Consider the following 22,317-nt stretch of genomic DNA (forward strand, 5'->3'; position numbering starts at 1 on the left):
CGTTTTCTTGCACTAGAATGCACAAAAAAGGGAAAGAAATATGTGTTCATGTTTCACATAAGGACAGGGAATGATGGGCAAAATTCCCCCAAAGAGTACTTACAGTTCCCCTTTAATAATATAAGTCAATTAAAACTGACAAAGGCTAAAAAAAAAATACAAAATCTTTGACTCCTGAGTATTTCTTGAATACATCAAATGTTCAGCCAAGCCTGCCCAAAACACATTTATTTCACATTTCAAAATGAATACTACTAAATGAATACTAAACCAAAACACTCCAAAAAAAAGTATCAATTCTTGGAAGTGTAAAATTGAAGTGAAAATATGGCTAATTCATCAGTGCTTTGTGGAGGACTTAAGTTTGGTACTGTTATTTGTTTCCTAAATTCATGCCAAAAAACATCACAGCTCGTCTTTCTTCTTTATGATTATTTCCCGCACCATGTCGGCTATTTTTGGACGGATTTCATCCACAGAAACCCGCGGTCCCCATGCATCCACCACTTTTCCATTGACATCAATGAGATACTTCCAGAAATTCCAGTCAGGCTCCTTGCCAGAGGATTCTGGAGGAGGGAAAAAAAAGACCAAATCCAGTTAACTGCTCTGCAAAATTGTCCAAATTAGACCAAAAATACCCCTCGTATTTCGCCGTTCCACTCACCAAAGAGGTACTTGTAGATGTTGTTGGCTCCGGTTCCGACAACAGCGATTTTACTAAACAAGGGGAAGGAGACGCCGTAGACTCGACGTACAAAGCTGTCGATCTCCTTGTCGCTGCCAGGTTCCTGTTGTCCAAACTGGTTGCAGGGGAACGCCAGCACGTTGAAGTGGTACGGCCCAAAGTCCCGTTGGAGTTTCTGAAGGGCTTTGTAGTGTTCCTCGGTGAAGCCGCATTCGCTGGCGACGTTTACCACAAGGGACACCTGAAGTAACACAACCACCACGTCAATATTCAGGGATGTCCAAAGTGTGGCCTGGGTGCCCTTTGCGGGTCACTGCTGTATTGTTTTTTTTTTTTTTTGGCCTGTGGCACATTCTCAAAATGTAACATTAGAGAGAAAATGTGCAGCGATTTTACAAGAATGAAGTCAAAATATTAGAAACTCATGTAGGATGAGGAAAAATAACAATTTTAGTCGCATAAAGTTGAAATAGTAAAGTTATTTATTAGTCCAATAAAACTAAAATAAAGCAAAAAGTTTAGTTGGAAAATTAAAAAAAACAACAAATGGGATGGGGGGGGGGCACTGTCATACCAAAATAAATTTTTAATATTTACCAAAAAAAAGTTATATTCTAATGAGACAAAAGTGGCAATTTTACAAGACTACACTCGATTAATTAAAGCAAATTTGTATTCTTAAAAATAAAAAAAAAACAAAATAAAGTCAAAATATTGACCAAAAAAAAGTTATATTCTAATGTGACAAAAGTGGCAATTTTACAAGACTACACTCGATTAATTCAAGAAAAATTGTATTCTTAAAAATAAATAAACAAAATAAAGTAGTAATTATGGGAATAAAGTCATAATATTACAAGAACAAAATTTTTGAAATTTATTCAATAAATGAGTTCAAATATTTGGAATTTCCTTTGAAAAAAACGGCAAAAATGGGGCAAAAAAAAGTATTACAAGAAGAAAATTTTTGAAATGTATTCACCACCACAAAATGTAACATTAGAGAGATAACAACAAATGGGATGGGGGGGGGGGCACTGTCATACCAAAATAAAGTTAAAATATTTACCAAAAAAAGTAATATTCTAACGAGACAAAAGTGGCAAAGACTACACTCGATTAATTCAAGAAAAATTGTATTCTTAAAAATAAAAAAAACAAAATAAAGTAGAAATTATGGGAATAAAGTCATAATATTACAAGAAGATTTTTTTTTATTTATTCAAAAAATTACTTTAAATATTTGGAATTTTCTTTACAAAAAACAAAAATAGGGCAAAAAAATAGCAATATTAAGCATATTAAGAAAAGGCTTTTCACCTCCAGTATACCCCCCCCCCAAAAAAAAACTTTTTTTTTTTACTTTTTAGCATGTCTACGTATGTTTCTTTACAAAATATTAAAGTGGCCCTTGCATCCTTTCAGTTTTTTGACTAGATAGGACAGCCCTAGTCAGATCATTGGGTCCGCAGGGGTGAAATGTGCGTGTTTATTTGTAGAATAGAGGGTGAAACATCATACATACCAAACAAAAAAAACATTAAATTACACTATCTTCCAATATGAGTAGAGGATAAAATTAGACTTTAATTAGCTCTGCAGTTAAAACCTTCAAATCTGCGGATTACAACAACAAAGCAGTGTTTATTTGCGTGTATTGACACAAAGTAAAATACACAATGGCCACTTGATTATAAAGATTGTAAGAAAAGTGGTGAAAGATCCGTCGGGTTAAGTTGCCACGTAAGACATGGGCGTTCTCAACACAGTAGTAACGTTACACTCCGTGTTCGCTGTGTGAAAATATCACAAACTCATCTTTGAGGGACATCCATGCATACATGCATACACCTAATGCAACAATCAAACAATACAAATACACACGTCATAAATGACTTATCTGCCTGTCGACCTACCGAGCCCCGGTATTTTTCCAGTGATATCAATTTTCCTCTGCTGTTGACAACTTTGAAAGTATAAAAGTCCTTCTGTTTGCTTTCTGACACGATCAGTAAACTCAACAGCGAAGTCACAGCCCACCAAAGCATCTTTCCCATTAATACAACTTCACTGCTTTACTGATAAGCTGCCACTAACACTGCAACGTAGGATAAGGGTCGATACAAATGTCGAAACTAAGGGTGGTATCACTACCGGATCGATAGTGGTGTGATGGATTTCAATGAGAGCCATTAGTATAGTTTTTGCATTTCTGTACTTTATTTTGCTCAATAAACGGTTATACTATGTGCTATTTTGTTCTCACTAGTTATAAACCACCATGAAATTTGACAGCTATTGTAATGTATTTGTCGTCCTTGTGTCCCGGAACCAATGTAAATAAAAGCAGTTTCTCATCGGGGTGTTGTAGATGTCGGACAAAAGCGATGGAAAGATGGCGGCGGCCCTGGTCCAAATGACATGTACGTACAGAGGAATGATAGCCGTCAAGGCAACCGGTATCAGGCCGCTGATTCCTGGCGTGGTCACCCCGAGGTTCCGAGCCTTCTCGGTGCGGAAAGAAGAAAACTTGGAGGAGAATCCTTTCTACCGGAAGTACCAGGACAAGATTCAGAACATGCGCAGGTTAGCTAGCTTGGTTTGGCTACACAACATCGGAGCAATGTAGCTTTGAATATTACGTGAGGAAAAGCGGTAGAAAATGAATGATTATGATTGGCTATTTTATGTTTAAACGTTGGACAATTGCGTTGCAGGTTGACTACGTAACATTACCGGTGTAAATTGTGACAAAATATACAGTTCGTAAATATATATAGAGTTCGTGCACTTACCGTACTTGGTCTTTTTAGTGCGTACGGCTGGGTCTCCAATCGAATACTGTACTTCCATCAGTACACTTAAGTACATTGTTCTTGAGGGTGCTAATTTTGACTGTAAGTCCTGTCCAAATTTCATTAATGTTCTTGTGCATTTTCCGTAAACAACAATCGTAATTTTTAACAGCACGTTCACTCATTTTGAGTGTTTTTAGTGAGTGCAACACCCCAAATGGTGACTGTGCAGTACATAAGATGAATCCTCCCCTACTTTTATTTTGAAAATGTATCAATTTTTATAGTAGCCATGTTGGGAAATGCACTCTTCATCATCTGATAAGTCTTTTTCTGATTTTTTGTATCTTCTTGTTTTCAGTTCCAACCCTCAAGAGATGAAAGCTCGGCTGGAAAAACGTCACGAGGCAAAGAAGGAAGTGCTGGGACACTCCAAGCAAGCAGAGTTTGTGAGGCTGATGGAAGAGGAGGTGGAGTATTTTGCAATATAATCGACGCAAAAATGTGTCACACATGGAAAATGATCATGATATATGTAGGCGACACAAATCTTATTTGTGAAAATGACTTTATTTTCTGCAATTTTTGCAGTTTGAGAAGCGGAACAAGACGGCAGCCAGTGGTGGAACATCAGGGGGGTTCACTAAAAACAAGGTGAGGCTGGTGCTTTTCTGGATGAGGAAGATGGCAATGATGAAATGTTGTTCTTCAGATGCTGGGATCCATCCTCAATCTGGAGATGATCCAGGACAAGACGGGTGAGGAGATTTCCAAGGTGAGTCGGAAAAGGTAGGAACCAGGAAATGACTTTGTTTTTAGCACGCGTTGTCTCAAACTATATAAGCCCAACATTTTCCAGTAGCAATGTTATGTCCTTATTCTTGTAAAATTCCTTTTTTAAAAAGCTTAAAAAAAAAGCGTACAAAAAATTAAATCGTCTTTGTAGAATGTCCTGGGGGTCAATAACGCCCCCCCGGCCGCACTGCAGGCAAAACGACGAGTAGAAAACATGACATGAAGATGGTCAACTGTAATATTAACAATAAAATAATGGCAAGAAAAGTTATTAAATGATATATAACAAAATTATATATATTTTACATAAATATTTATAAACTTATGAATTTACTTATTTACTTTTTTAAATATTTACAATTTAATATTTAAAAATAATAATATTTGAATATTATATTATATATATATAATATATCTATTTAATTTTGATTTATTTATATAATATATATATATTTAATATTATATTTAATATGACAATATAATATTATTTTATTTTTTTATTTAATATTTACTTTATTTTAATATTTATAATAATTTATATTTATAAGCCCCCGCTTTTACTCATGTTTTACTCATGTATTAACGAATGAATGTTGTATTTTAATGTATGTTTTACTGTTTACTTGCTTTTATTCAACGCCATTCTTCTGTAAAGTGTCTTTGAGTATTTTGAAAAGCGCTATACAAATAAAATGTATTATTATTATTATTTTAACAGTGGTACAGTGGTATAATTAATAAAAAAAAATACAGGTGCTTACTTAGATACAGTATTAGAACCAGGGTGTTAGCGTGTTGTTGTTTTTTTGTAACCTCAAAATTGTATGCTACAATTTTTTTATGCATTCCGGAATTCCATTGTTCCTGTTTTCTCGACTGGTCTCAGCTTTGGATGACGTATTACGCCGCCAAGGACACGATCAGCGCCGTCATCCCAGTGAGTGCAACATTTCCCATTCATGTCTGTCAGTTGCATACTATTAGCTAGCCAGCTAGCCACAATGTGTCTACGCATGCAAGAGAAGACCCATTCCATCACATGATGATTGATGGGTGAACTAGATTGATGTTTCCCGTGACTCGTTACATTTTTGTCTTGTTTTTGCAGAGCCAGACGTACGATGTGATTCACACCCGAGCAAAATCCTGCCCCATGGTAAGGTTAGCGTTCTGAAATGCTAATGACATGACATCCCAATGCACACCGTTAAACCTTTTTATCACCGTCGAGATATAGTTAATGTTTAGAGCCCTCCAGACATGACATAACACCCCTATAGTCACCTTTAAGCTCAATTTACCCAATATAGTCGACATGCTAACAGAAAATACGCGGTTTAAGACACAAGACTCATACTCGTGTGTTGCTGCAGATGTGTTCCGGCGTCGGACAGGAAGTGACGTTGAGTTTTAGCTTGGCGTGGCTTACAGCCGCAACAGCAGCCCCTGTTTTTATTAGGGGTTAATCATTTAAACCTGCAATAAAAGCCTCTTGTTCCGGCGATCAAGTCTGGTGCTTGTGTGTCTCAAGCCAAGGGACTAACCCTACTACATGTCATGACAACATCTTTGATTTTTTAATACTCGGAAATGCTTAATTTAGGCAATAGTTGCTTAAATATGGATGTTTTTAACGGATAAAAGGCCGTATTCAACCCCCCCATAATATTATTATTATAAAATGTATTTAAATTATTTATTAAAAGATTTATTCATATAGTTTTGAGAAAACATGATGTGAGAAATGGCTAAATTCGAAGTGCAAATTTTCAAGCAAAAAGTGCACACTCGCTAATCCTCAAATTTGTGATTTTTTTTGGTCAAATACTTAATTTTTACTTATATATTTTTTTTAATTCATATTTTTATGAATATATTTTAGTAATTCAATCATATGGTTGTGGTGTAAGTTTATAAATACCTGATCACCATAATCTGTCTTTATGGTACCCATGTCATTGTATGGTCATATCATCTTGTACTTTGGTACGTGACTAAAAATAAAATCAAGTAAAATAAAATACAACAAAATAAAATAAAATACAACAAAATAAAATAAAATACAACAAAATAAAATAAAATACAACAAAACAAAATACAACACAACAAAATGCAACAAAATACAACACAACAAAATACAACACAACAAAATGCAACACAATACAACACAACACAGCAACATGCAACGCAGCAACATGCAACGCAGCAACATGCAACACAACAACATGCAACGCAACAACATGCAACGCAACAACATGCAACAAAATGCAACACAACACAACGGAACACAACAAAATAAAACAAAACAATATTAGGAAAGCAGGAAGTGAACAAATGTAACAGTTACTGATTGTAAAAGTACCAGATGGAGGGGTAGGATTTAATAAGCTTTGCTTCTTCCTACTCCTTTTGGACATGTGGAACTGGGAACTGATTATGGGATGCACTCAATTGGAATCTGATGCATGTTCAAATCAAATTAAACCATTACCATTATGCATCACTGATAACGTTTTTCCTCAAGCATTGAGATTTCACACTTTTTTCCCCGGTGGTCCTTGAATAATTGCTACATAAATATTCAATTTATTGACATTGAATCCTATATTGTGGGAATCCATTTATCGCCATCGGGTTTGGAACCGATTGTTAGCGAGTTAGACTGTATAAGTTTTCATTTTAATGTTTACTCTGCCCTGCTTTGTCCCCAGTTCCTGTTTGCGTTGCCGCAGACGGAGGGCTACGAGTTCTTTGTGGGTCAGTGGTCCGGCCATGAGCTCCATTTCACGTCACTCATCAACATCCAGGTGAGTGAAAACACGCGGTCGTCATGCTGCCTGGTGGTCAACGTGTGGCATCATGGATGAACTTCTGTGCTTAGACGTTGGGTGAGAACGCTCCCAGCCAGCTGATCCTGTACCACTACCCAGACTTGAAGGAGGACAAGGGAATCGTGCTCATGACTGCGGAGTTGGATCCCAAGTTTATTGTAAGTTTTACTTTTTACTTTTTTTTGTAACTTACGTACTTTTACGTGAGTTACAGTTCTTATGCAGTACATCACGATGTTGTCACTAAGGATCGACCGATATTTGTGTTTTTTTTCCTTGAATCGGTATCGGCCGATACGGGCGTGGGTTCGCCGATATATATATTTTTCCGCCGCATGATTTACAGTCAGGCATCCGCAGGGGCAGCAGAGGACCCCGCAACACACGCAGTCGCGGTACCCCGCCTCCCACACACGCTAACACGCAAACTAGAGAGCTAGCGACCTAAACGGTAGCCTTCAAGTTATTTCCTTTCAACTTAAATAGCCAAAAATGTACCACTTCCACACGGATAGGGAGGATAACTATTAACAGTTATTTAACCTTTAACATGAACATTAATCAAACGGAATAATTTTTTCTGGGTACATGATACCATACAGCATCCATATCAAACTTGCGCGGGCCGCACCAACATTAAACTTTCATATCAAGGCGGGGGCCTCAAACTAGTGTCCTGCGGGCCACATTTGGCACGCGGGCCGCATGTTTGAGACCCGTGTTCTAAATATATAATTTACTCAGGAAAAACAATTAGCGGTACTTTGACAAGAATGAAGTCAAAATATGAGGAGAACATTGACAAAAAGTCCTAATTTTGTATGAGAATATTGTCACAATATTAAGAGGAATAATAATAACTTTAGCAGCATAAGGTTGAAATATTAAAGAAAATTAGGTTGCAGAAAAAGTTATAACGTTATGAGAATAAAGTGAAAATATTCATGGGGAGAAAAAAAACATAATTATATGAAGAAAATTTCCAAAGAAATTTTAACTTAAAAAAATAACAGCTGTAACTGTACAAGAATGAAGTTGTGATAAGAGAAAAAAGTCCTATTCTGTCATGAGGAAAATTATTATTATATATTATTATTACATTTAAATATTGAAGAAAAATATTTTTTTAATATTTTTATTCCAATTATTTTTTGACTTTTTACTTTTTTGAATTATTTTTTTATTTATCATTATATTAATTATATTAATATTTATAATTATATAATTTATAATTAGTTGATAATGCCGTTTAAATGTGTGTTTAAGAAAGCTGAATCTTACTGTGTTCAGTGTTTACATTTCAATAAATATTTGTTTAAACATGAGAAATGTAATATAATAATTCATGTAAATTGAGGGATCAAAAGCAGTATCGGCCACAAATAATGGCCCAAGCAAAATCGGCAAGTGTGATGGGGGAAAAAAATCGGTATTGGCATCGGCCCCCAAAAAACCCATATCGGTCGATCCCTAGTTGTCACAAAGTCTCTAAACCCGATCACTCCCTCTCGTCCCGCCAGACGGTCCACCAGGCCCAGTGCTTGGCCAATCAGGTGCAGCTCTTCTACGGCACGCAGAGGCAGGAGACGCACCGATTGGTGGAGACCTTCAACCACCACCCCGCCGAGTTTAAACACATGTCTGTGATAGCCGAGCTGGAACAGAGCGGCATCAGCCCCGCGTTCACGCCCGCCTCCAAATAGAACAAGCTGACGAGGTGGACCGAGGTGAACCGCGGCATCGTGTGACGTTCAGGTACTGCAAGAAAAAAAACACGTTTGTTCTCAGACTTATTTGAAGCGCCGTGCTGAAGGAGCACCGTCACGCCTTTTCTCAGACAGCTCGGGGATACGATTGGACTCGTGGGTTAGAGCCCTCCAGACATGACATAACACCCCTATAGTCACCTTTTGAGCTCATATTACCCAATATAGCCGACATGCTAACAGAAAATATGCGGTTTTAGACACAAGACTCGTACCTGTGTGTTGCTGCAGATGTGTTCCGGCATCGGACAGGAAGTGACGTTGAGTTTTAGCTCGGCGTGGCTTACACCCGCAACAACATTGTTTCGGGCAATCAAGTCTGGTGCTTGTGTGTCTCAAGCCAAGGGACTAACCCTAACCCTACTACATGTCATGACAACATCTTTGAATTTTATGCATGTGATTGAATTGTGTAGTTTTTTTGTTTTTTTTTACTACCATAACATAAAGTGTATAAAAACACAGCAAAATGTGGAGAAAGTGAAGCACTTTTATTGGACGATACAAGAAAACATCCAAGAGGGGATGGATGTGAACATTTCACAGTTTCAAAAATATGCAAAAGTAAAAATAATTTTCAGCGAACAACTTGTCCCCTCGGCATCCTATGATTATTGTTACCATCATTTCACAAGTACTTGTGTACTAGTACTAGTACTAGGCTTGACTCAACTCAACTGAAGCAAATCGGGTTTTTTTTTCCTCTCCTAATGCAAACATTAAAATAAAACGTGTTTGCAATATTATGGTTCTAAAGCAGGGGTCTCAAACATGCGGGCCAAATGTGGCCCCCCCGCCTTGATATGAAAGTTTAATGTTAGTGCGGCTCGCACAAGTTTTGATATGAATGCTGTATGGTATCATGTACCCAGAAAAAATTATTACATTTGATTAATGTTCATGTTAAAGGTTAAATAACTGTTAATAGTTATCCTCCCTATCCGTGTGGAAGTGGTATGTTTTTGGCTATTTAAGTTGAAAGGAAATAACTTGAAGGCTACCGTTTAGGTCGCTAGCTCTCTAGTTTGCGAGTTAGCATGTGTCTCAAGACCCTGCAGTTGCGCAATATGTTGTACAGTGAAGAAAATAAGTATTTGAACACCCTGCTATTTTGCTATTTCTCCCACTTAGAAATCATGGAGGGGTCTGAAATTTTCATCGTAGGTGCATGTCCACTGTGAGAGAGATAAACTAAAAAGAAAAATCCAGAAATCACAATGCATGATTTTTTTAACAATTTATTTGTGTGATACAGCTGCAAATAAGTATTTGAACACCTGTGTATCATCTAGAATTCTGACCCTGAAAGACCTGTTAGTCTGCCCATTAGAAGTCCACCTGCACTCCATGTATCATCCTGAATCAGATGCACCTGTTTGAGGTCGTTAGCTGCATAAAGACACCTGTCCACCCCATACAATCAGTAAGACTTTAACTTGTAACATGGCGAAGACCAAAGAGCTGTCCAAAGACACCAGAGACAAAATTGTACACCTCCACAAGGCTGGAAAGGGCTACGGAGCAATTACCAAGCAGCTTGGTGAAAAAAGGTCCACTGTTGGAGCTATCATTAGAAAATGGAAGAAGCTAAACATGACGGTCAATCTCAATCGGAGTGGAGCCCCATGCAAGATATCACCTCGTGGGGTCTCAATGATTCTAAGAAAGGTGAGGAATCAGCCCAGAACTACACGACAGGACTTGGTCAATGACCTGAAAAGAGCTGGGACCACCGTTTCCAAGGTTACTGTAGGTAATACACTAAGACGTCATGATGTGAAATCATGCATGGCACGAAAGGTTCCCCTGCTTAAACCAGCACATGTCAAGGCCCGTCTTAAGTTTGCATATGACCATTTGGATGATACAGAGGAGTCATGGGAGAAAGTTTGATGGTCAGATGAGACCAAAATAGAACTTTTTGGTCATAATTCCAATAAGCGTGTTTGGAGGAAGAAGAATGAAGAGTACAATCCGAAGAACACCATCCCTACTGTGAAGCATGGGGGTGGTAGCATCATGCTTTGGGGGTGTTTTTCTGCACATGGGACAGGACGAGTGCACTGCATTAAAGAGAGGATGACTGGGGCCGTGTATTGTGAGATTTTGGGGAACAACCTCCTTCCCTCTGTCAGAGCATTGAAGATGGGTCGTGGCTGGGTCTTCCAACACGACAACGACCCGAAGCACACAGCCAGGAAAACCAAGGAGTGGCTCCGTAAGAAGCATATCAAGGTTCTAGCATGGCCCAGCCAGTCTCCAGACCTGAACCCAATCGAAAATCTTTGGAGGGAGCTCAAACTCCGTGTTTCTCAGCGACAGCCCAGAAACCTGACTGATCTAGAGAAGATCTGTGTGGAGGAGTGGGCCAAGATCCCTCCTGCAGTGTGTGCAAACCTGGTGAAAAACTACAGGAAACGTTTGACCTCTGTAATAGCAAACAAAGGCTACTGTACCAAATATTAACATTCATTTTCTCAGGTGTTCAAATACTTATTTGCAGCTGTATCACACAAATAAATTGTTAAAAAAATCATGCATTGTGATTTCTGGATTTTTCTTTTTAGTTTATCTCTCTCACAGTGGACATGCACCTACGATGAAAATTTCAGACCCCTCCATGATTTCTAAGTGGGAGAAATAGCAAAATAGCAGGGTGTTCAAATACTTATTTTCTTCACTGTAAATAAAAAGAGTATAAATGTGTCGTGTTTATATAGTCGTGTTTTGTCATGTCTACAGGGCTCTAATAATGCTTTGTTCATTTTAATCTGAAAAAAATAATTTGTCTACCCACCAACTATATGTGGTTTCTTAAGTTTTTATTATTTGCCGTTTTAATATTATTATTATATTTATTTATTACTGATTTATTCTTGATTTGTTTTTTTCATCTTATTTTGTGCAGAAAAATAAAAATTAAGATATTTGAGAACAGTGGAATGTTTTATCAGAGCTTTTATTGTAGAAAATCGGAACCAAAGCACTGAAAAGGTTTGTATATTTTTCTGTTTTTAATAAATGCGTTTTTTTTTTGCTGTTTTTTGGAAAACCTGATGCGGTCCAGTCTCACCCAGACCCTAGCTCCAGTGGCCCCCAGGTAAATTGAGTTTGAGACCCCTGTTCTAAAGGTTCTTAGTGGTTGGCTCTAAAACATGGCAGGAAAAAATTCCATATTACATTTATTGGAACATAAGAATGATGACTTTGTGACACGACTGCCATATTTCGTCTTCGTATTTCCCGACAATGCCACACCAACATCACCGCCATGTCTCCTAGGGGCGTGTACTTGGACTCGGATTGTCTACTTGGATCCGAGTGTGCCAACGTAGTCCTGTCCCAAATTAGCGCTCTTCTTCCCCTCCTTTTTTAATAAAAATCACATGTGTTAGTCCCGCCCCCTCTGCTATCTAGCCAAGATGCCGTGTGTCCATCAAGTTCTAGCATCTGGGTACTTGTCAGTGTGTAGGCACTTATGCACTCAAGTGTAAATAAGTACGCAAGTGCACCAGTTGAGACGCACTGATCACTCATGAAATATAGCCACAAATATCCCGTGTATTGTATTTTGTGGCGGGCCGCCATAGAAATATGAAATATGACAGCATAGGATAAATGCGCCGGTAGAGTTGACATCCTAATACATTCCCTCCGCGTCTCGGATGCTCCCAAAAGACAAACTGAAAGTGCCTCCCGGTCTCTTGGAGGTCCCGTTGCCTTCCCTCTTCTTCTTCCTGTTCCAGTTCAGTAAGGAGGCGGAGCTCTGTCCTTTAGCCACACCCCAAACCCTCTGCCGAGAGTTCTCTTTATCGCTGCCGTGCGACGCCATAAAGGCCCTTTTTGCAACCTGTTCACAAACACACACACACACACGGTTAGCTTCCTGTGTTGCGAATGAACAATTGCAATTAAAGAGACACATGGTAGGTTATTTTGGAGCTGACTCAAATCTAATAATGAATTAAATTGTGAAAATAATATAATAAAACTAATATAAAAATATAAATATAATATAATATATTAATAAATAATTATTATATATTATTATATAATATATTATTTATAATTATATATTAATAAATAATATAATACAAAGAATTAAATTGTGAAAATAATATAATAAAACTAAAATGAAAAATATAAATAAAAGATAATATATATTAATAAATAATTAATATATCTTATATAATATATTATTATCTATTAATTATAATTATATATTAATAAATAATATAAATACAATGAACAATTGTGAAAATAATATAATAGAACTAATATAAAAAATAAAAATAAAATATATTATATATTAATAATTAACATTATATATTAATTATAATTATATATTATAAATAATTAATAAATAATATAAATACACTGAATTAAATTGTGAAAATAATATAATAAAACTAATAAAAATATAAATAAAATATATATTAATTAATATATTATAATTATATATTAATAAGTAATAAATAATATAAATACAATTTTTAAAAATGTAGAATTACATTAGGGCTGCACGGCGGTCTAGTGGTTAGCACGCAGACCGCCGTGCTAACACAGCTAGGAGACCAGAGTTCAATTCCACCCTCGGACATCTCGGTTTGCATGTTTTCTCCGGGTACTCCGGTTTCCTCCCACATTCCAAAAACATGCTAGGTTAATTGGCGACTCCAAATTGTCCATAGGTATGAATGTGAGTGTGAATGGTTGTTTGTCTATATGTGCCCTGTGATTGGCTGGCCACCAGTCCAGGGGTGTACCCCGCCTCTCGCCCGAAGACAGCTGGGATAGGCTCCAGCAACCCCGCAAACTTCGAGGTTCTTGAAGATAAGTGGTAGAAAATGAATGAATGAAGAATGAATTACATTAAACAAATAAGTTATTGCAAATGTTGATCCAAAACCAGAACATCAAGCTAGCAGAAGGGCTTTGAGAGGGAGGAGCTTACGGTGGCACCTCCATGCAGCAGCATAATCCTGCATCATTTTGGGTTCCCCAAGTGACCGTTTTCTTTTGTTTGAGGAGAACGTAGTCGTGGTGATCATGATTGCGTAACATCTCAACGTTCGTTTGCCGCACTAATTTCATACTTGGGGTGCATGTGTGGCGCACGACTCACTGGAGTATTTTTGAAGTATGTATATGTGTATATATATATATATATATATATATATATATATATATATATATATATATATATATATATATATATATATATATATATATATATATATATATATATATATATATATATATATATATATATATATATATATATATATATATATATATATATATATATATATATATATATATATATATATATATATATATATATATATATATATTAGCTTTGAGGACAACATATCATGTAGTACAGACCATAGATACTACAACAGATGACAAATACACAAAGACTCACTTGAGCGTCATGCAAATGGAAGGTAACTACGCTAAGCTCCACCCCTTTGTCGCCGCAGTTCTTCAGCATGGTCACCACTTCACCGTGTTTGGCCCACTTACAGTCCCGCCCATCCACGGCCACGATGTAGTCTCCTTCCTTCAGGCCTGCCTCCTTGACAAACAAGTGGATACATATTATTATTTGGATTGCACAAATAGTTCAAGACTTACGGTAGTTTAAAAACCTTATTTATTTTCAAGAAACATGTCGAGTGGTTAGCGCGCAGACCTCACAGCAATGAGGACGAGGGTTCAATTCCACCCTTGGCCATCTCTGTGTGGAGTTTGCATGTTCTCCTCGTGGGTTTTCTCCGGGTACTCCGGTTTCCTCCCACATTCCAAAAACATGCTAGGTTAATTGGCGACTCCAAATTGTCCATAGGTATGAATGTGAGTGTGAATGGTTGTTTGTCTATATGTGCCCTGTGATTGGCTGGTGTACCCCGCCTCTCGCCCCAAGACAGCTGGGATAGGCTCCAGTACCCCCCGCGACCCTTGTGAGGAAAGAGCGGTAGAAAATGAATGAATGAATAATAATCATCATCATCATCATCATCATCATAATAATAATAATCATTATCATAATAATAGACTGAACTAACACCCCTACAGTCACCTTAAACTCTTATTTTTTATTTAACATTTTTGGCTTCCTCAATTTAGAAGAAATAAATTCAAGAACCTGAGTTCAATTCCACCCTTTGTGTGTAGTTTAGGGGTGAAAAAAAATCTCCTCCTACTCTGTGTGGAAGTGGTACATTTTTGGCTTCCTCAATTTCGAAGAAATAATTTCAAGAACCTGAGTTCAATTCCACCCTTTGTGTGGAGTTTGGGGGTGGAAAAGAAATCTCCTATGACTCTGTGTGGAAGTGGTACATTTTTGGCTTCCTCAATTTAAAAGAAATAAATTCAAGAACCTGAGTTCAATTCCACCCTTTGTGTGGAGTTTGGGGGTGAAAAAAAAATCTCCTCTTACTGTGTGTGGAAGTGGTACATTTTTAGCTTCCTCAATTTAGAAGAAATAAATTCAAGAAGTCATAAATTTTGGATGAAGTATGTCCATAGGTATGAATGTGAGTGTGAATGGTTGTTTGTCTATACAGTATGTCACAAAAGTGAGTACACCCCTCACATTTCTGCAAATATTTTATTATATCTTTTCATGGGACAACACTGAAGAAATGAAACTTTGCTCCAATGTAAAGTAGTCAGTGTACATCTTGTATAACAGTGTAAATTTACTGTCCCCTCAAAATAACTCAATACACAGACCTTAATGTCTAAACTGCAGGCAACAAAAGTGAATACACCCCTAAGTGAAAATGTCCAAATTGGGCCCAATTAGCCATTTTCTTTCCCCAGTGTCATGTGACCCATTATTGTTACAAGGTCTCAGGTGTGAATGGGGTGCATGTGTGTTAAATTTGGTTTTATCACTCTCACACTCTCTCATACTGGTCACTGGAAGTTTAACATGGCACCTCATGGCAAAGAACTCTCTGAGGATCTGAAAAAAAGAATTGCTGCGCTACACGAAGATGGCTTAGGCTATAAGAAGATTGCCAACACTCTGAAACTGAGCAGCAGCACGGTGGCCAAGACCATACAGCGGTTTAACATCACAGGTTCCACTCAGAACAGGCCTCGCCATGGTCGACCAAAGAAGTTGAGTGCACGTGCCCAGCGTCATATCCAGAGGTTGTCTTTGGAAAATAGACGCCTGAGTGCTGCCAGCATTGCTGCAGAGGTTGAAGGGATGGGTGGTCAACCTGTCAGTGCTCAGACCATACGTCGCACTCTGCATCAAATTGGTCTGCATGGCTGTCATCCCAGAAAGAAGCCTCTTCTAAAGATGATGCATAAGAAAGCCCGCAAACAGTTTGCTGAAGATAAGCAGACTAAAGACATGGATTACTGGAACCATGTCCTGTGGTCTGATGAGACCAAGATAAGCTTATTTGGTTCAGATGGTGTCAAGCGTGTGTGGCGGAAACCAGGTGAGGAGTACAAAGACGAGTGTGTTTTACCTACAGTCAAACATGGTGGTGGTGGTCATGGTCTGGGGCTGCATGAGTGCTGCCGGCACTGGGGAGCTACAGTTCATTGAGGGAACCATGAATGCCAACATGTACTGTGACATCCTGAAGCAGAGCATGATCCCCTCCCTTTGGAAACTGGGCCGCAGGGCAGTATTCCAACATGACAACGACCCCAAACACACCTCCAAGACAACCACTGCTTTGCTAAAGAAGTTAAGGGTGAATGTGATGGACTGGCCAAGCATGTCTCCGGACCTAAATCTGTAGGGCATCCTCAAACTGAAGGTGAAGGAGCACAAGGTCTCTAACATCCACCAGCTCCGTGATGTCGTCATGGAGGAGTGGAAGAGGATTCCAGTGACAACCTGTGAAGCTCTGGTGAACTCCATGCCCAAGAGGGTTAAGGCAGTGCTGGAAAATAATGGTGGCCACACAAAATATTGACACTTTTGGCCCAATTTGGACATTTTCACTTAGAGGTGTATTCACTTTTGTTGCCTGCAGTTTAGACATTAAGGTCTGTGTATTGAGTTATTTTGAGGGGACAGTAAATTTACACTGTTATACAAGATGTACACTGACTACTTTACATTGGAGCAAAGTTTCATTTCTTCAGTGTTGTCCCATGAAAAGATATAATAAAATATTTGCAGAAATGTGAGGGGTGTACTCACTTTTGTGACATACTGTATGTGCCCTGTGATTGGCTGGCCACCAGTCCAGGGTGTACCCCGCCTCTCGCCCCAAGACAGCTGGGATAGGCTCCAGCACCCCCCGCGACCCTCGTGAGGAAAAAGCGGTGAATGAATGTCGTATCTTACCGCTGCACAGCCTCCAGGGACGACCCCGGCCACCAACACAGGGGAGTCTCCTCTGAGCGTGAGTCCTAAACCACCTTCTCTCCTCTGGAGGCAAATCCGACGTGCCGGGCCCCATCGAGCTCGAGCACAGAACACTGCCAAAGGCCCCTGAAGCACAAGGAAGCCTTCATTTACAAAATGTCATTTCCAGAGGAAACACTTCAGGCATCGATGACTCGCCAATCTTTGGAAGATATCCGTGACTTGGACAGCGGAGAAGTTGGCTGGGATGATGTCGGGCTTCTGAGGGCTTTGAGCTGACAACACAAGAAGACGCCACACACGGTTGAATGATGGAACTGAACCAAATATTCCTGATTCAAGTGTCGCTTTTCCACTTACATCGTATCTCCGGTGCTTCTGCCGTTTCATCGAAGTCATCCTCCCGGTCCATTTCAGAGTACTTGTCCAAAGAACGCTTGTGTGCCACTGATAGGATGTCCTGCAAGATGTCCATCTTCCTTAAGATCTTACACAGACCGTGGATCCGCATGGCCTCCTCGTGTCTCATCACCGCAAGGCGCAAGTGGGCTTTACCTTCATTAACACAAATAACAAACATATGAATTTACTGCATATACATAAGGAGCATTATATTATATTTTATATAATTTATATTTTATATAAATTAGTAAGATTTATTGTGTGTAAGTGTTTATTTTGATACCCACATTATTCTCTTCCACATGTGCTATATGTTTGTGTAACCAGCTAACAAAGCCTGTGTATCCTTATTTCTCCCAATTTGCCGCTGTCGCAAATCGCGCGATATTTTGTGTGACGTCATTTCTCGTGCACCTGTCAAATATGGCGTCTCTTATCAGTATATGTTCGGCAGCGGCAGAAACATTGCACACGAGTGAACCTTTTCAAGTATCTATTGTACAATTCTGCTTTTTATGGTTCGTATTGAACTCAAAGGGAGCCTCCTACCGCGAACCGAACGGGGGAAAGACAAAAAATACACGTCACGATAGACCGCGGAATTGGTAAGTAACTAATTGTTTGTAGCATTAGCTAGCCGCAGCCATTCGTTTCAATGGACGCGGTTAGCCACCTAGCAACCTCCATTCATTTATATGGACGCGGTTAGCCACCTAGCAACCTCCATTCATTTGTATGGACACTGTTAGCTTGACTCAGAATGGTGCCTTATTTCACCAAAATGCAACAAAGTGTATGAGCATTTAGGAAATGTTTTGACTAATTTGAATGCTTGTTAATCGAATCATATACCTGTTGAACATTGTATATATGAATTATAACAATTGTAAACGGTATGTATTATATATATATATTGTTGAACAGTTAATATTTCAGCCTGTAATTCAGATTACATTGTATTAGTAGTGCTGTTTTGTTATTGTACGTGCACACAAAGCTAACATCCACAGCTGTCACTTTTGGAAACACATGGAAATGCTATTTCTAAGCTATGAATTAGTTGTCAATACCCCACTGTATGATTATTGAACATTTGGCCCTATTACACAGGCCGGGTTTTCCACAACAGCGAACTACTGGAGCCACAGATTGGAGCCCACAAGAGGATTGAACCATACCACTCCTGCCGGCTGGTAGGGGGGCTCTCTTTTTCGGCCCACAACATTTCCACACACACTGAATAGTTTTCTGGTTGCAAGCCTTTTATGTTATTTTACCCTCCTCTTGTGTTAGGGTCAGCACCGACCCGTTTTACATTTTAATGCATAAAAAGAATCACATAACATTTGTTTATTGCATCAAGGCTTTTTGACTTTGTCAGGAAACTCTATTTCAACAAAATAAAACCAAAAAAATAATTTTTACTACATTTTAAAATAGTCTGGTTGAAATTATGACCACTGTATTGTTAGGGTCGGTTTCAACGCGGTTATAATAATATGACTATAAAGCAATATTTTGAGCCACAACTGAAATCATAAGTGTACAATTAGCCAACACAATGACAACCAGCTCCTCTTCTCATCATGGAAGCTTCAGGGGATTCTCATTTTGACCGCTTTTCCAGTATACCAGCAGAAAAACAAGGTCCAGACATGTGAGGGGAATTCACTCATTTGACTGATTTCACATTTACAATTTGGATCACGGAAAGAACACTTTGGATCGCGGAAAGAACACTTTGGATCACGGAAAGAACACTTTGGATCACGGAAAGAACACTTTGGACCGCGGAAAGAACACTTTGGACCGCGGAAAGAACACTTTGGACCGCGGAAAGAATGACAAGAAGTAGAGTGAACCAAGATCTGGACCTGTTCTGCTTTTTGATTTCAGTTTATACTAAAGTTGTGTTGCTGAAAACAATAACTTTTTCTACCTTTTCTTGACATTGATATATATGGGTCAAAATTGACCCCAACACCATAGATGTTTCTTTAGTGATTAATACTGAAATGAGAAAATAAAGAGATATGTTCTATATCCCTCAGTAATAGCCAGGTAACAAAAGAACCTTCAATTTATGAATGATTCTTTTGAGGTTCATTTGACCATTTTTGGAAATAGAAATGGAGGGGTATACTGACAAAAAAAAGGCCTCCATGCCCACACCAAAAGTATTAAAAGCAACATTTTCATGGATGAGGAAGCCTAAGAAGGTAACCAAGACATGAGAAGCAAATTTGATGGTAACTTATTGTTTTTAGTGTATTTTATAGCTGATTTAATACATGGGTCAAAACCCACCCGTTAACATAAGACATGATACCAGAAAGCTAACACAAGAGGAAGGTTATACTCTATTATCAATGCCACATTTAAATTTATGTAAACAGGTGATACATTTGGTTGCACCGTGAGTGGGGGAGGCGTTAGTCCTGTTTTGTGTTGTCGAAACACATTTTATGGGTGTCTCATTTACTTGCGTGTGTAAATAGTAAATAACAATGAAGTAATTGAACTCACTCAGCTTGCGTCTTTGCTCTGGGTCTCTCAAAAGCTGGTGCCAATGCGGCCCTGCAGGCGTGCTGACGTAGAACTGGAGAAAGGCCTTTTCTGCCTCCTCTTCACAGTTTTCTTCTTCGGACACTATTAAAACATAAATGGTAATATTTTAGCATTATTAGCAGCGTTATTAGTCCATCAAATCACTGAAATGTCATCGAAAGTGGATACTAGATGGTGGTTGGTAAGAGGGTAACATGGCGTGTGTGTGGGTGGGCGGTACTTACACATCTGGTCACAGAACGCGACGGCAGCAAAGTAGTGCGAGAGCGCTCGGAAGTGTTCCGCCTTGACCTGAACCATGGACGCCCACGAGAAAGGCACGTAGTCCTTCATCAGCGGCTGCGACACGGCCTGCTGCACCAACACGTAGCAGTCCGACACCTGCGGGAACAAGGCCGCGAGCGTAACAAGGTTACTCGAGTCCTGTGAGATGCCGACACCCGCGCCGAGGTTTGTGCGCTCACCCGTGCGGCCTCCTGCGCCAGGCACAGCAGAGACGTGAAGTGCGTGTCCTGCGCGGTGAGCAGAGTGCGCTCAAAGACGCACTCCTGCAGCTGGGCCGCCATCAGACGCACCAGCATGCACAGCGACGGTCCGCTCATGTCGAGACTCGGTGCGTTGGAGAAGTTCTCTTTCAGGTAATGAAATGTACCTAAACGGGTATGATTGATCAATTATTCTTTGCAAATGTAGTCGCATTTAAACGAATTGTACATAACAAAGACAAGTTGATTGACATGAATCAATACTACATGTGTTGACGGACACTGATCCATTTTTCATAGGAATGACCTCCATTTTATATATATTATGCACTAACGATGGATCTGCGCGATCGATCGATAGCGCTGCGCCTGAGATGGATCCGTCGTTGGCGCGCAAATCGATCAATTTCGGTGCCCGAGACGGATCCGTCGTTGGCGCGCAAAAAGATCGATTTCTGCGCCCGAGACGGATCCGTCGTTGGCGCGCAAATCGACCGATTTCTGTGCCTGAGACGGATCCGTCGTTGGCGCGCAAATCGACCGATTTCTGTGCCTGAGACGGATCCGTCGTCGCCGCGCAAATCGACCGATTTCTGCGCCCGAGACGGATCCGTCGTCGCCGCGCAAATATCGATCGTTTTCTGCGCCCGAGACGGATCTGTGGTCGCCGCGCAAATCGCTCAATTTCTACGCCCCAGACGGATCAGTCGTCGGCGCGCAAATATCGATTAATCGCGCAGATCCATCGTTAGTGCGTAACATATCGACGGCGATTTAATGGGGCGCCTTTTTCCATATATATATATATATATATATATATATATATATATATATATATTTCCATGTGAGTATATATGTGTGTGTGTGTTCGTACCTGCGGCTCTCTGAAAAGCCTCAATAGCTCGGTCTATCCCGGATGCGGCGGAGCGATCTTGCCGCGCGCCGATTTGCGTGTACAAAGCACCAATGTTGAACACCACGCTTCCCTTCTCAAAGGCTAAAGCTCGCTGACAGGACGGAACGCCGGTCAGAGAGTCGTACCTGAGAGATAGTAGAGAACCAAGAAGTTCACCTTGCGGGTTTTATGGCTAACATGGACCTTCAGGAGGTGGTCTCCAGAAGCCGGGGAGACATACTGGACGACCAAGATCATACTAAAGCCTGATTTATGCGTGGAAGGCGCTTTGCGTCTTACCAGTGGAAGTGCACACCCAGGGTACGGTGTGGGGGGAAGAAGCGTTGATCCACGTAGTACAGTTGGTTGTAGTACTCCATCAGCAACTCCAAGCCAGTCTGGTCCCGACTGGGCGTGCGCATGGCCTAAACCAAAACCACAGTACTGGCTTAACTTGGGGTCCTTTTTTAAAAGTAAACGTCTTAACTTGTTGTTGTATGCTTGAAGCTAAATAATGGTAATGGTTTAATTTCATTTGAACATGCATCAGATTCCAATTGAGTGCATCCCATAATCAGTTCCCAGTTCCACATGTCCAAAAGGAGTAGGAAGAAGCAACTCTTATTAAATCCTACCCCTCCATCTGGTACTTTTACAATCAGTAACTGTTACATTTGTTCACTTCCTGCTTTCCTAATATAATTTGTTTTTTTTATTTTAATTTTATTGTTTTTATTTTTTT

General features: G+C 39.4%; 3 protein-coding genes and 1 long non-coding RNA gene across 5 annotated transcripts in view; 2 read left to right on the forward strand and 2 right to left on the reverse strand.

Moving 5' to 3' along the window:
- Positions 1-3,308, reverse strand: gpx7 (glutathione peroxidase 7). The gene is made up of 3 exons (XM_058073541.1): positions 2,605-3,308; positions 668-929; positions 1-569 (listed from the first exon to the last, which is right to left on the reverse strand). The coding sequence occupies exons 1-3, from the start codon at positions 2,743-2,745 to the stop codon at positions 406-408; spliced, it is 567 nt and encodes a 188-aa protein (XP_057929524.1). The 5' UTR covers positions 2,746-3,308; the 3' UTR covers positions 1-405.
- atpaf1 (ATP synthase mitochondrial F1 complex assembly factor 1) lies at positions 3,021-11,446 on the forward strand. The gene is made up of 9 exons (XM_058073537.1): positions 3,021-3,274; positions 3,845-3,953; positions 4,075-4,137; positions 4,196-4,258; positions 5,165-5,215; positions 5,387-5,434; positions 6,990-7,085; positions 7,160-7,267; positions 8,630-11,446. The coding sequence occupies exons 1-9, from the start codon at positions 3,060-3,062 to the stop codon at positions 8,810-8,812; spliced, it is 936 nt and encodes a 311-aa protein (XP_057929520.1). The 5' UTR covers positions 3,021-3,059; the 3' UTR covers positions 8,813-11,446.
- rhpn1 (rhophilin, Rho GTPase binding protein 1) overlaps positions 10,050-22,317 on the reverse strand; it is a 17,825-nt gene continuing 5,557 nt past the window's right edge. The window contains exons 7-16 of the mRNA XM_058073524.1: positions 21,876-22,000; positions 21,555-21,721; positions 20,660-20,847; positions 20,420-20,576; positions 20,154-20,276; positions 17,586-17,780; positions 17,424-17,500; positions 17,205-17,351; positions 14,304-14,456; positions 10,050-12,725 (exon numbers count right to left, since the gene is read on the reverse strand). Coding sequence (XP_057929507.1) covers positions 12,516-12,725; positions 14,304-14,456; positions 17,205-17,351; positions 17,424-17,500; positions 17,586-17,780; positions 20,154-20,276; positions 20,420-20,576; positions 20,660-20,847; positions 21,555-21,721; positions 21,876-22,000 — 1,542 coding nt within the window. The 3' untranslated portion in view covers positions 10,050-12,515. The remainder of the gene's footprint in view (positions 12,726-14,303; positions 14,457-17,204; positions 17,352-17,423; positions 17,501-17,585; positions 17,781-20,153; positions 20,277-20,419; positions 20,577-20,659; positions 20,848-21,554; positions 21,722-21,875; positions 22,001-22,317) is intronic.
- Positions 17,075-22,317, forward strand: part of LOC131129729 (uncharacterized) — a 25,267-nt gene continuing 20,024 nt past the window's right edge. The window contains exons 1-2 of one of the 2 annotated variants that reach the window (XR_009129877.1): positions 17,075-18,232; positions 18,738-18,820. This is a non-coding gene — a long non-coding RNA (uncharacterized LOC131129729). The remainder of the gene's footprint in view (positions 18,233-18,737; positions 18,821-22,317) is intronic. The other variant, XR_009129876.1, reaches the window with a different exon arrangement.

Source organism: Doryrhamphus excisus, chromosome 5, assembly GCF_030265055.1.
Source record: "Doryrhamphus excisus isolate RoL2022-K1 chromosome 5, RoL_Dexc_1.0, whole genome shotgun sequence".
NCBI lineage: Eukaryota > Metazoa > Chordata > Actinopteri > Syngnathiformes > Syngnathidae > Doryrhamphus > Doryrhamphus excisus.